At 33.2% G+C, this 13208-nt stretch overlaps 2 protein-coding genes and 1 pseudogene across 3 annotated transcripts; 2 read left to right on the top strand and 1 right to left on the bottom strand.

Annotated features, from left to right (window-relative positions):
* Positions 1 to 232: 232 nt before the first annotated feature.
* Positions 233 to 1171, top strand: LOC308552868 (olfactory receptor 6C75-like; the record flags this gene model as incomplete). The annotated part of the gene is made up of 1 exon (XM_081128255.1): positions 233 to 1171. One exon carries the CDS (start codon positions 233 to 235, stop codon positions 1169 to 1171), a length of 939 nt encoding a protein of 312 aa, XP_080984381.1.
* A 4214-nt stretch (positions 1172 to 5385) lies between these two features.
* On the bottom strand, positions 5386 to 6239 carry LOC308552545 (olfactory receptor 6C75-like; annotated as a pseudogene). Its single transcript has one exon. The product of its transcript is annotated as an olfactory receptor 6C75-like (transcript).
* A 4671-nt stretch (positions 6240 to 10910) lies between these two features.
* On the top strand, positions 10911 to 11834 carry LOC308552879 (olfactory receptor 6C76-like; the record flags this gene model as incomplete). The annotated part of the gene is made up of 1 exon (XM_081128266.1): positions 10911 to 11834. The coding sequence occupies one exon, from the start codon at positions 10911 to 10913 to the stop codon at positions 11832 to 11834; it is 924 nt and encodes a 307-aa protein (XP_080984392.1).
* Between the last annotated feature and the right edge of the window lie 1374 nt (positions 11835 to 13208).

The following is a 13208-nucleotide window of genomic DNA, read 5'->3' as shown; positions in this document are numbered from 1 at the left end:
AATGAAGAAAATATAGGAATAATGAATTAATATACACCATAATACATAACAGAATTTTTAAAGTATTTTGTTTCTATGTACTAAAAAATCATTTTTTTCTTTAAAAGAAAAAGGCAGCAATTTTTTTTAAGTGTGTGCATATGTGTGTGTCTCTTTGTTGGTGTCATAGCTTTCTTATTCTTCATTTATTTTACAGCTAAATCAAAGAATATAATTGAAAAGAAGGCATATAATGAGAAATTACACAGAAGTAACAGAGTTTATTCTTCTTGGATTGACAAATGACCCACAGTGGCAGGCGGTACTTTTCATGTTCCTCCTTGCTAACTACATTCTAAGTGTGGCTGGGAACCTGATCATTATTGCCCTCACCCTTTCTGATCCCCACTTGCAGACTCCAATGTACTTCTTCCTTCGAAATTTCTCAGTCCTAGAAATATTATTCACGTCAGTCTGCATTCCCAGATTCCTTGTCAGTATTGTGACGGGGGACAGATCCATTTCCTATGATGGTTGCGTGGCTCAGCTATTTTTTTTCATTTTATTTGGGGTGACAGAATTTTACTTCCTGGCTGCCATGTCCTATGACCGCTATGTGGCCATCTGCAAACCTCTGCACTACACCACCATCATGAGCAGCAGAGTCTGTACCCTTCTTGTCTTTAGCTCCTGGTTTATAGGATTGCTGATCATCTGCCCACCAATAATTCTGCTTCTGCAATTGGATTTCTGTGCCTCCAATATAATTGATCATTTTCTCTGTGACTCTTCTCCAATTCTGCAGCTTTCTTGCACAAACACTCACTTTCTAGAACTCATGGCATTTTCTTTAGCTGTTGTAACAATCATGGTCTCCTTAACACTAGTTACTTTCTCCTACACATATATTATCCGGACAATTCTGAGAATTCCTTCCATGAGTCAAAAGAAAAAAGCTTTTTCCACTTGTTCCTCCCACATGATAGTTGTCTCCCTCTCTTACGGCAGCTGCATTTTCATGTACATTAAGCCTTCTGCAAGGGAGAGGGTGACTTTAAGCAAAGGAGTAGCTGTGCTCAATACCTCAGTGGCTCCTCTCTTGAATCCTTTCATATATACACTAAGAAATCAGCAAGTGAAACAAGCCTTCAAGAACATGGTCCAAAGAATGGCCTTTCCTTCAAATAAGTGATTATGTGAAATATGTACCCCTGAAAGCAAAGCTGAATTAAAACCTTCTGCCCTTCTCTAGGTAAATTCTTCAGACACCTAAATTCTTCCTTTTAGTTAGATATGTTTATATACCAGCAATACCTGTTTTTCTTATTTGCCTAAAAACTGGGTCCTAAGTATTTAAAGTTATATAGATGATGGTAAATCTCTCACCTCTGTAATTAAATCTTAGATAAATCAATAATCTTTATGGTTTTTCATAGCATAGCAAGGTAGATTATGACTTCATTAAAAACATTTAAACATTGCTATAATGTGAGAAGCTTACTAGAAACCTCATACAAATATAAAACTTATGTGAAATAAATAAAAATATATATATTAAATGATATCTCTCAAATGTATTCTTCTCTGTCACCAAGAAAACATGTTATATGATTAAAATAATTATTAAACATGTCTACTAGAATTTATCAATAAAATTTAGTTAAAAGATTAGAAAAATGAAATAGAAATTAAATTAATGTGCTGTCAAAAATATTATATTTGCAATTGGAAATGAGGTTGTATTGATTTTTGTATCAGTTTTCCTAGAAAAAAATAGCAAAGTTTTGGTGCAATAGAGGAGACAAAATTTACCTTAGTTTTCTTTGATAATATTTCCTAAAATAATACATTATTTAACTGAAGATTTCTCTATATCTGCCAGTCATGTTTGAAAAGGAAAACTGTAGTCTATAAAGGCAAGTTATCTTGATAAAATTTACTTTATATTCAAAGTTTTTCAAATGATACCAAAAAATGGTCTTTCTTACTGACATGAAAAAATGACAAACTCAGAACCGAGATTGGTGTGAGATATTGACTCCAGGGAGTATCCTAGAAGTGATAATATGTAAATTACTTATGTCCTAGTTTGTTTGTTTTAATTAGAAAATCTACAGTACTACCTTTATCTTTCCATTGTCATTTTCACAGATGGATCTACCTCCCTCACTTATATCTGAGAAAATGACTCAGAGGTAAAAAAAAAAAAAAAAAAATGTGTTCAAGTCTAATTCCTGTAGTTAATGAGCCCCTCTACTCTAATGAATCTCTTTTTAAAAATGGTTGTCTTGGGACAGTAGTTATGTCTAACTAAATACAGGGTAATTGAATTTGACTTTGGTTTCTTGATTTGCAGCTTGGTCTGATATGTAGGCGAATGTTAAATCTCTACATATTTTTCAAGTCCACAATAGAAATGCCTCATTTTATTGCTCATAGACAGGAGTGTCCTTAAGCATTCACCTCTTTCTTACCATTGTACTTTCAAGGGATGGGTTTTTGGGGTTTTTTTAAACATACTTAGCACAATACTACAACAAAATGAAAATTAAAAACAATTTTATTTGATTATAGATTGTTTATTAGAGTATTTTATAAATAAATGAAACAGTACAAGTTTGCTTTTATAAGACTATAATAAGTAAGCAGAAATGCAAAGTGAAAATCAAGAGTGTGGGAAAGCAACATGCAAATGTTAACCAAATGAATGTACACTACATGTATGAAACATGATAGATGGGTATGTAGGTAGACAGGAAAGAAAGAGGAAAATAAAAGGATAAGAGAAAGTTGATACTGTTGATCAAAAGAAAATTACATAAAGAAGTTGATTCTCATATTCTAAGTCAATAAGTGTAAACATATGGAAATCACTATAAATCTTTCCAAAAGGATTATTATTATGTTTTAAAATAAAATACTATTTTTAATTGATTTTTAGAGACAGAGGAAGGGAGAGGGAGAGAGAAAAACATCTATGTGAAAACCAAACATTGATCATCTGCCTCCTGCACTCCCCACTCCCCCTGCCAGGGTAGGGGGATCAAGCCAGCAACCCAGGCATGTAACCTGACTGGGAATCCAACTGGCAACCTCTCAGTGCACAGGACGATGCCCAAGCAACTGAGCCACACCAGTCAGGGCAAATATTCAACATAGTACTGGAAGTCCTTGCCACAGCCATCAGACAGAAAGAAAACATAAAAGGAGAAAGTAAAACTGTCATTATTTGCAGGTGACATGATATTGTACATAGGAAACCCTAAAGACTCCATCAAAGTACTACTAGCTTTGATAAATAAATTTAGCAAGGTAGCTGGATACAAAATTAACATTGAAAATCAATGACATTTTTATACACCAACAATGAATTCTCAGAAAGAGAAACTAAAAATAAACAAAACACCATTTACAACTGCAAGTAAAAAATTAAGACACCTTGGAATAAACTTAACCAAGGATGTAAAAGATCTGTACTTTGAAAACTACAGGACACTGAAAAAAGAAATAGAGGAAGATATAAACAAGTGGAAAAATATACCATGCTAATGGATTGAAGAATTAATATCATTAAAATGTCTATACTACCCAAAGCAATCTATAAATTCAATGCAATTCCTATTAAAATATCAACAGCATATTTCAAAGAGCTAGAACAAATATCCCCAAAATTTATATGGAACCCAAAAAGACACCTAATAGCTGCAGCCATCTTGAGACAGAAGAACAGAGTTGGAGGGTTCACTTTACCAGATATCACCCTACACTACAAAACCATTGTAATCAAAACAGCCTGGTATTGGAACAACAACAGACGTATAGATCAATGGAACAGAACAGAAACCCCAGAAATAGACCCACGCCATTATGGTCAGTTAAATTTGACAAAGGAGGCAAGAGCATACAATGGAGTAAAGACAGTCTCTTCAATAAATGGTGTTGGGAAAATTGGACAAGTACATGAAAAAAAATGAAACTAGACCACCAACTTTCACCATACACAAGAATAAACTCAAAATGCATAAAAGACTTAAACATAAGTGGTGAAATCATAAAAATCCTGGAAGAAAACCTAGGCAGTAAAGTCACAGACATCTCACATAGTGGAATTTTTAACTGATACATCTCCTAGAGCAAGAGAAGCTAAAGAAAACATAAACAAATAGGACTACATAAAACTAAAAAGCTTCTGCACAGCAAAAGAAATCAGCCTCAAAATACACAGGACCCCATGGTATGGGAGAACATATTTGCCAAGGATGCATGTGGAAAGACACCCTAGTGAGAGAAAATAAGGCACATGGAAAAATAGAAATAGTTCTATGTTAGTAAAAATATATATATTGAAAATCTCAAAAATAGAGTTCAATTGTGTCCCTAGACTTCTACAGAACCAATTTTTCTGCCTCCAAGAATGGCTATCCAAATATTTTAAGACAACTGTTATGTACTCTCAAGTTTTTCCAAGTTAGTCAATTTCAATACACTTACATAAAAAGTCATTATTTCCCAGTTTTTACTTGGATTTTAAAACTTACATGCAAATTTAATATCTTACATTTACTTACAGTACGGCATTAGGGTAATCTACCTAGGCTCTTTTAACTTCCTATATAAAACCATCTTTCCTAATTAAAAAAGCCTTCTTTGATATACTGTAGAATGTAGATTTGGAAATATCTTTTAAGTATCATCACTAAGCTTGAACATGAACCTTCTATTTAGGTTCACTATTATGTGAACTTTCTATTTGAGTTCACTATTATGTTTCTGGAAACAATACTTATTTAGTAAAATATTTTTTAGCGAGTCATAAGATCAAATTAATAGAGTTCACAAGTGATCTGTACTTTGAGCTCATACATTTAAAAAATATAGAGGTATTTGCTTTTTAAAATGAATCATAGTGGAATATTTTAAAGATGAACAAATCAGCAATAGATTATAGGGCTTTTTGTGGGTGAAGGTAGTCACTATCATAATATAAAAATACAAGAAAAGAATATATATTTATTTTTTGTTTTAAATTTTTTTAGAAAAGAATGTATTTAAAGGGCAGCTGATATAGGCTGCCATTTTCAATAAGCTTTGTAGTATTCTTTTATAAATACCAAAGATACTACTTTAAAGTAGTAAAGATGCATTCTTTACTATATTCTATTTTTTTAATATATCTTTATATATATATATATCTTTATTGATTTCAGAGAGAGGAAAGGAGAGGGAGAGAGAGAGATAGAAACATCAATGATGAGAGAGTCATTGATCGAGCCTGCAACCCGGGCATGTGCCCTGACCAGGAATCGAACCTCGATCCCTTGGATCCTAGGTCGACTCTCAACCGCTGAGCTACGCCTGACCGGGCTCTTTACTATATTCTTTGGGGTTCTTTCACTTGTTTATTTTTTAGATTATATATAAAAAGTTTAATACAGATGAAATTGAAGTGAAAAGTAGTTCTGCCCTCTTGTTTAAAGTTATCCTTTCCTCTGCAGAAGGTTTAATAAACATAAAAATACAGCTGTCAAGAGATAGAGACAACGATCATTTGGGAGGAACAAGAAGAAAATGCCTTCTTTTTTGCTGGCTAGAAGGGATCTTCAGAACTGTTCTTAATTTTATTTGCATAAGAAAGCATTATCAGTGCCAATGTAATCAGGAATGCGACTGTGGCTAAAACAAAATTTAACAATTCTATAACCCTTGTGTTCATGCAAGAGAGTTTCAGGAGAGTATTCATAGGCAAGGCAGTCAATAGCATTGGCCTCCCAGAATTCCAACTTCAGACCTATAAGTCCAGGAGAGATGAACAACCCAGCCAACCAAGAGGTAGCAATCAGTTGACTGCAGACTCTGTTGTTTTCAGTGGTTGCATAACGCAGGGATTTTTCAGATGGCTACATAGCAGTCATACGACATGGCAGTCAGTAGGAAACATTCTGGTACAGTAAAAAAGATGGCATAAAAAGTAGTTGTGTCAAACAGGCATCATAGGAAATCATTCTACCAATAGTCACCATGCTGACCAGGAACCTAGGGATGCAGACAGATGTCAATGGTGTTCCTAAAAAAAAAATTCTGTAGGAAGAAATACATGGGTGCACTGAGTTGAGCATCTAGCATGGTGAGTAGGATAATGACCAGATTTACAATGACACTCAATAAATACAGTAAAAATAGAAAAAAAATTACAATTTGCCAGTTTGGGGCACTAGTCACCCTAAAAGAATGAATATTGTCACTACTGTATGGTTTTTCATGGTGAAAAATAAGTTGATGTAACTGGATTATATTGCTTTGGCTTTTATTCAGGTAAAAATAAAAAAAACTTTGAAAATACAAAATCAAAAATAATTTAAAGATTACTATTTTCTCACTTTTCTTTTTTAAAATTAAATTTATTGGGGTGACATTAGTTAATAAGATTATATAGATGTCAAGTGTATAATTTTATGATACATGATATGTATATTGCATTGTGCATCCACCACCCATCATGAATGAACAAAGGGGTGTAAAAATTTGGGGGAATTAATGTTTTCAAAATTTTGGGGTACATACCCCAAAGTGGGGGTACTGAGTCATATGATAACTCTATTCTTAATATTTTGAGGAGCTTCCATATTGCTTTCCATAGTGGCTGTACTGGTTTACATCCCTATCATCAGTGAATGAGGGTTTTTTTTTCTCCACAACCTCTCCAACATTTGTTATTCTTGTCTTGTTGACAATAGCCATTCTAACAGGTATGAGGTGGTATCTCATTGTAGTTTTGATTTGAATTTTCCTAATAGCTGGAGAAATTGAGCATCTTTTCATATACCTGTTGGCCATTTGTATATTTTCTTGGGAGAAGTGTCTGTTCAGGTCCTCTGCCCATTTTTTAAAATATATTTTTATTGATTTCAGAGTGAGAGGAAGGGAGAGGGAGAGAGAGAAAGAAACACCAATGATGAGAGAGTCATTGATATGCTGTTTCCTGCACACCCCCTACTGGGGATGGAGCCTGAGACACAGGCATGTGCCCTGACCGGAATTGAATCATGATCTCCTAGATCATAGGTCGATGCTCATCAGCTGAGCCATGTTGGATAAGCCCATTTTTAATTAAATCGTTTGTTTGGTGCTGAGTTATATGTGTTCTTTATATATATATATTGGATATTAACCCCTAATCAGAGTTGTTGTTTGCAAATATCTTCTCCCATCTGGCTGGTTCCCTTTTTGTTTGGTTGGTGGTTTCTTTTGCTGTGCAGAAGCTTTTTAGTTTTATATAGATCCATTCGTTTCTTTTTTATTTATTTCTTTTGTCTTTGGGGTCAAATTTCATAAAGTCTTCTCTAAGATCAAGGTTCATAACTTTAGTACCTATCTTTTCCTCTATGTAATTTATTGTTCACATCTTATATTTAGGTCTTTAACCCATTTTGAGTTAATTTTTTGTACAAGGGGGCAAACTGTAGTCTATTTTCATTCTTTTACATGTGGCTTTCCAATTTTCTCAGCACCATTTATTAAAGAGGCTTTCTTTTCTCCATTGTGTGTTTTTTGCTCCTTTGTCAAAAATAATTTCCCCATATATATGTGCTTTTATTTCTGGGCTCTCAATTCTGTGTCATTGGTCTGTATTTCTGGGTTTTTTGTTTGTTTTGTGTGTGCGTGTGTGTGTGTGTGTGTGTTGCCAATACCATGCTGTTTTGATTATTGTCACTTGGTAGTGTAATTTGAAATGAGGGAGTGTGATACGTCTGCCTTTGTTCTTTTTTTTCAGGATTGCTTTGGCTATTTGGCGTCTTTAGTGGTTCCACACAAATCTGATAATTTTTTTCTGTTTCTTTAAAAAATGTCATTGGGATTTTTATGGGAATTGCATTAAGTCTGTGTATTGCGTTGGGTGATATGGTCATTATAACTATGTTGATTCTTTCAATCTATGAACATGGATATCTTTCCATTTTATTGTCTTTTTCAATCTCTCTTAATAATGTTTTGTAGTTTTCAGTATTTGTAGGTCCTTAACATCCTTTGTTAAGTTTATTCCTAGGTATTTTATTCTTTTTGGTGCAATTGTAAAAGGAATTGTTTTTTCATTTCTTTTTCTGAAATTTCATTGTTAGTATATAGGAATGAAATAAATTTTTGTACATTGATTTTTTATCCTGCAACTTAACTGTATTTGTTTATTGTTTCTAATAGTTTTTTGGTGGAGTCTTTAGGGCTTTCTATATAAAGAATCGTGTCATCTGCAAAAAGTGACAGTTTTACTTCTTCCTTCCCAATCTGGATGCCTTTTATTCCTTTCTCTTGCCTTATCACTCTGGCTAGGACTTCCAGTTGAATAAGAGTGGTGAAAGTGGACATCCTTGTCTTGTTCCTGATCTTACAGGAAAAGCTTTTCATTTCTCACCATTGGCTATGATATTAGCTGAGGGTTTTCATATATGGCCTTCATTAAGTGGAGATACTTTCCTTTTATGCCCATGTTATTGATTGTTTTAATCATAAATGATGTTGTATCTTATCAAATGTTTTTTTCTACACCTATTGATAATATCATATAATTTTTATCCTTTATTTTGTTAATGTGGTATATTGCATTGATTGATTTATGTATGTTAAGCCATCCTTGTTCCGTTGGAATGAGCCCCACTTGATTGTGATGTATTATTTTTGTAATGTATTGTTGTATTTGATTTGCTAGTATTTTGGTCAGAATTTTTTGTATCTGTATTCATCGGAAATATTGGTCTGTAGTTGTTGGTTTTTTGTTTGTTTGTGTGTGTGTGTGTATGTGTGTGTTATCCTTGCCAGGTGATGGATTTATATTTTTCACTGTTCTTTGCATTATACACCTCTCTTATGTTTAATGTTTAAAAAAATAACGATTTCTCAAGGATACCTAATTAAAATCATTCAACTAAACTAGCATTCATTCATCAGTACTATTCCTCTCTAGAGACATTTTAATTCTGTTTTTCTGCAAAAATCCCCTGTGACTATTTTGAAAAAAATAAAAATAAAACCAACCTGTTTTGGAAACAATAGTTAGAAAATCAAGGCTTCCTGCTGGAAGGTAAAGGATGTATAATGAAATTATAACCCATTTTCCTTTTACTAAAGTTACTGAGAACCAAGTAAGATTTTTCTAGCATCTAAAGTTAAAATGTTATTTTTATGTAAGTTTTGGAAAACAAGAGCTAACTAAATGCCTGGCTCTTAATTGTGCCAGGAGATAGTTCTTTATATTTCAAGGATTTCCTTTCTCACAAACTTTTACTCCTATGCCATGCAGTTCACCTATTTTCTATAGTTGTTATTTCTTGATTTTTACTCATGGTTTTGAGCCCTCTTCTTATGACTCAGAGCTTTACTTAATTAACTTGCAAAATACAGAACTTCCTCAACTTTATTTACCTATTTCACTGCTAACTATTTTCCTGATCCCACATTGTTATTTTTATTTTATGTATTTAGTTTTTTGGAGAGTTATACCCACACTCCAAGAAAGGTTAGCCTCTGATTTTGCTGTGTCATCAGTTCAAAACTTAAGACAGGGCTCTATTTTCTGCTGCCCTCTCCCATTTCCAGGACTTACGGCTCTGCTTCTAAATGAGTTAGTACCAGAGCCATAGTTACTCAAGGAAAAAAATTTTCAATGCTACTTAAATCTCAGACTTGAGACTTAATATAGACTGACTAGTTGAGATTGCGCATAGAGCTTTAGCCACCATGTCACCACCAGCTCTTTCACTGATCACAAGTTAGAAGACTTCTTGAATACTTCGCCTGCAGTCTGGATGTAGCATTTTCTACCAGCAACTGGGACTATGTCACCTTTCTATCAGGGTCTCCCTACTTCAAGAATACATTTCATACGGGACTTATTCTTCTATATATTTCATCTCACTGTATGTAATCAGATCATCCTGCCAAATTCCACCTACATACTAGGTAAGTATGTTGTTATGTAAGAAAATCAAAGGCAGAAACAAGTTTTAAAATATATTAAATGCCCCAAAATAAGCATCAAACACTGACAATTAAAGTAAAGTAACAGTATTTGGGTTTCAGTAATAAAATTGCTACTACATGGAATTATATAATTGTAAGTATATTTTTCATTTCTCACCTCATTTATCTTTTCCATTTTCTAATCAGTTTATAACAGATGACTTAACTTTGGCTGTTAGAATCTCTTCTAAAAAGAAATAGATTATTATTTAATTCAGAAAGAAAAACTTTATATTCTGCTTTTTTGGGAATATATAGGTATACGTGTGTGTGTGTGTGTGTGTGTGTGTGTGTATGACAGTTATCATCCTTACTCTGATAGATTCGCACCTCAAAACCACCATGTATATATATGTGTATATATGTGTGTGTGTGTGTGTGTGTGTGTGTGTGTATACACACACACATTAGTTTTAATGGCCCTGATTCTTTTGTTAAGTTATTAATTTTCTATTTAGGTAGAGCTGACATGAAACATCCTGAAAAAATTGTGGGGAAAAAGTCTCTTAAAAAACGAACTTTAAAATGTTTCCTTTTCAAAGAATCATTAGAACATGTGGTTATTTGTAAAATATTCTAATAGAAGTAAAATAATATTTTACATTTTATACCTAATTTTCATACACATATGATCAAATTTTTAAAAGAAAGTAAAATATATTTGATAGGTATATTTTTCTTGTATAGATACATAGGCTGTCAAGTGATCACTTAACATTAAATGGCTAGTGATTTACAAGGCAGATACTAGGTATAACTTTCTTTGTCCTGACTCACATATATTTTCAGAATTCAGTAAAACTTGGTAGCAAATGAATTGGCCCATTATATTATATATTGATTAAAAAAATAATCCTGTACTCACTAAATCACTGTTTCTTGTTTGCATTTACAGAGGTGGAAAAAGTCGGGAACAAGAAATGAAAAATCAAACATCTGTAAAAGAGTTCATTCTCCTGGGATTGACAGATGACCCAGAGCTAAATGTTTTGATTTTTCTATTTCTATTTTTCACATATATTCTGAGTATAACTGGAAACATGTCAATCATCACCCTTACTCTGATAGATTCGAAAACCCCCATGTATTTTTTCCTTAGGAATTTCTCTTTCCTAGAAATCTTATTTACAACAGTTTGCATTCCTAGATTCCTGGTCAGTATTGTAACAGGGGATATGACCATTTCCTATAATTCTTGCATGGCCCAGGTATTTTTCTTCATTCTCCTTGGTTCAACAGAATTTTTCCTTTTGACTGCTATGTCCTATGATCGGTATGTCGCTATCTGTAAGCCACTGCATTACGGAGTAATAATGAATAGCAGAATCTGCAACCAGCTTGTAATTAGTTCTTGGCTGGCTGGATTCCTCATTATCTTTCCACCTGTGATCATGGGACTGCAACTGGATTTCTGTGACTCCAACATCATTGACCACTTCACCTGTGACTCTTCTCCTATGCTACTGATCTCTTGCACAGACACAGCATTCCTAGAGCTCATGGGATTTTTCCTGGCAGTATTCACACTCATGGTAACCTTAACATTAGTGATTCTTTCTTATGTATTCATCCTTAAAACCATTCTGAGAATCCCCTCTGCTGAGCAAAGAAAAAAGGCTTTTTCTACTTGTTCCTCACATATGATTGTTGTCTCTATTTCTTACGGAAGTTGCATTTTCATGTATGTAAAAACTTCAGCAAAAGAAGGAGTGGCTTTGTCCAAGAGTATAGCAGTGCTCAATACCTCTGTTGCACCAATGCTAAATCCATTTATTTACTCCTTAAGAAACCAGCAGGTAAAGCAGTCCTTTAAGAACTTGGTCAAAAAAATGTTTTTCAAATAAATTTTCATCATAAAAAATTTATGGCCTGAACTGTATTTAAATGAAGCCTTATGCCTAACATAATATTAATATTGTTATATCTTTCCATCCACTATTATATTCTACTTCTTTTTCCTTCAAGTTTTATTCTCTATTTACACCATTTTGACCTCACTTGGCTCAACTATCTTTTTAAATGCACATGCCCTGAAATTTTTCTGAGCATGAGTAATTTGTTGTTACATAGATGAGAATGACATTTAAAAAGAGTGCCAGAATTTAGTTTTAAAAATCATTGAAGAACTTTCCCTTTGGACACTAATAAAAAGTTAAATAAAAGTTATCATCAAGGAATTCTAAGAAATTATTTCTCCCAGTGGATATGCACAGGGTATTAAAATAAGATTTTCTGTAGGTAAAGTCTCCTACCTCTAATGTCCCTATTTTTTTCCTTGTTTCTCCTAAGGTTTTTACTTTAAAAATGTTAATCTATGCTACTTAGGACATAGGTGTTATATCTTCATTGTCAATTCCATTCGTTAATATTATACCATGTCTTATTTAATGCTTTTTTGGACCAAATTTCAAAGTTACTACAAGTATGGCATTGATATTTCTGTAAGACCCCAATACTCTCACCACGAAACATCTTTAATAAACTACACTGATGAATGCTCCATAGCCTATTACTTTCTTTTAATTTGTTGATGCTGAGCCTGGAGCTCATCTGAGGTTCTCTCGGGAATAACCTGGCATATCTTCAGTTTCCTAATATCCAATATCCTGTCTTTTGACTTTGTTGGCAATTAAAACCATCTGCTTTCTATCTCCCAGATAGTTCTTAAATGTTCTGGTATACCGATGATACCCTAAAATGTTTTTTAGTGTTTGTATGGTTTCATTATTTTTAAAAGTATATATCTCTTTCAGAATCTCTGTGGATATTGGAAGGTGTGGATTTAAGCATGTTTGCTTTGTTCGAACCTTGACACACATCTTTCCTATACAAAGTTCTTAATTATAGCTCTACATTTATAAGAATAAAACTTCATTTAATATCTATTTACTTCTTTCCTATCTTCTTTCACAAGTTATACATGATCACATAAGATCATTTAATTTATTGTCAGGACACTATTCCTTAACATTCATTTAAACTCTCAGTGCTTAGATTCTCTTTTTTCACCATTAAAAAGTGACTTCTTCTAACAAGTACTTATAGACACATGGTTACACTTAATCAAAAGCAAGTAAAAACACAATGTTGGAGAGTATTAATGCCTAAAACATCCCTATATTTACGTTTTTGTGTCTTAGCAAAAACATTTGCTACATCTGTTTGTAAAAAGTGTTTTGTTCAATCTGATAGTAACTTCAGTGAGAACTGAGAAGTAT

Source organism: Miniopterus schreibersii, assembly GCF_964146895.1.
Source record: "Miniopterus schreibersii genome assembly, chromosome: 2".
In the NCBI taxonomy this organism is placed as follows: Eukaryota; Metazoa; Chordata; class Mammalia; order Chiroptera; family Miniopteridae; genus Miniopterus; species Miniopterus schreibersii.
This window is presented reverse-complemented; position numbering and strand designations above follow the sequence as displayed.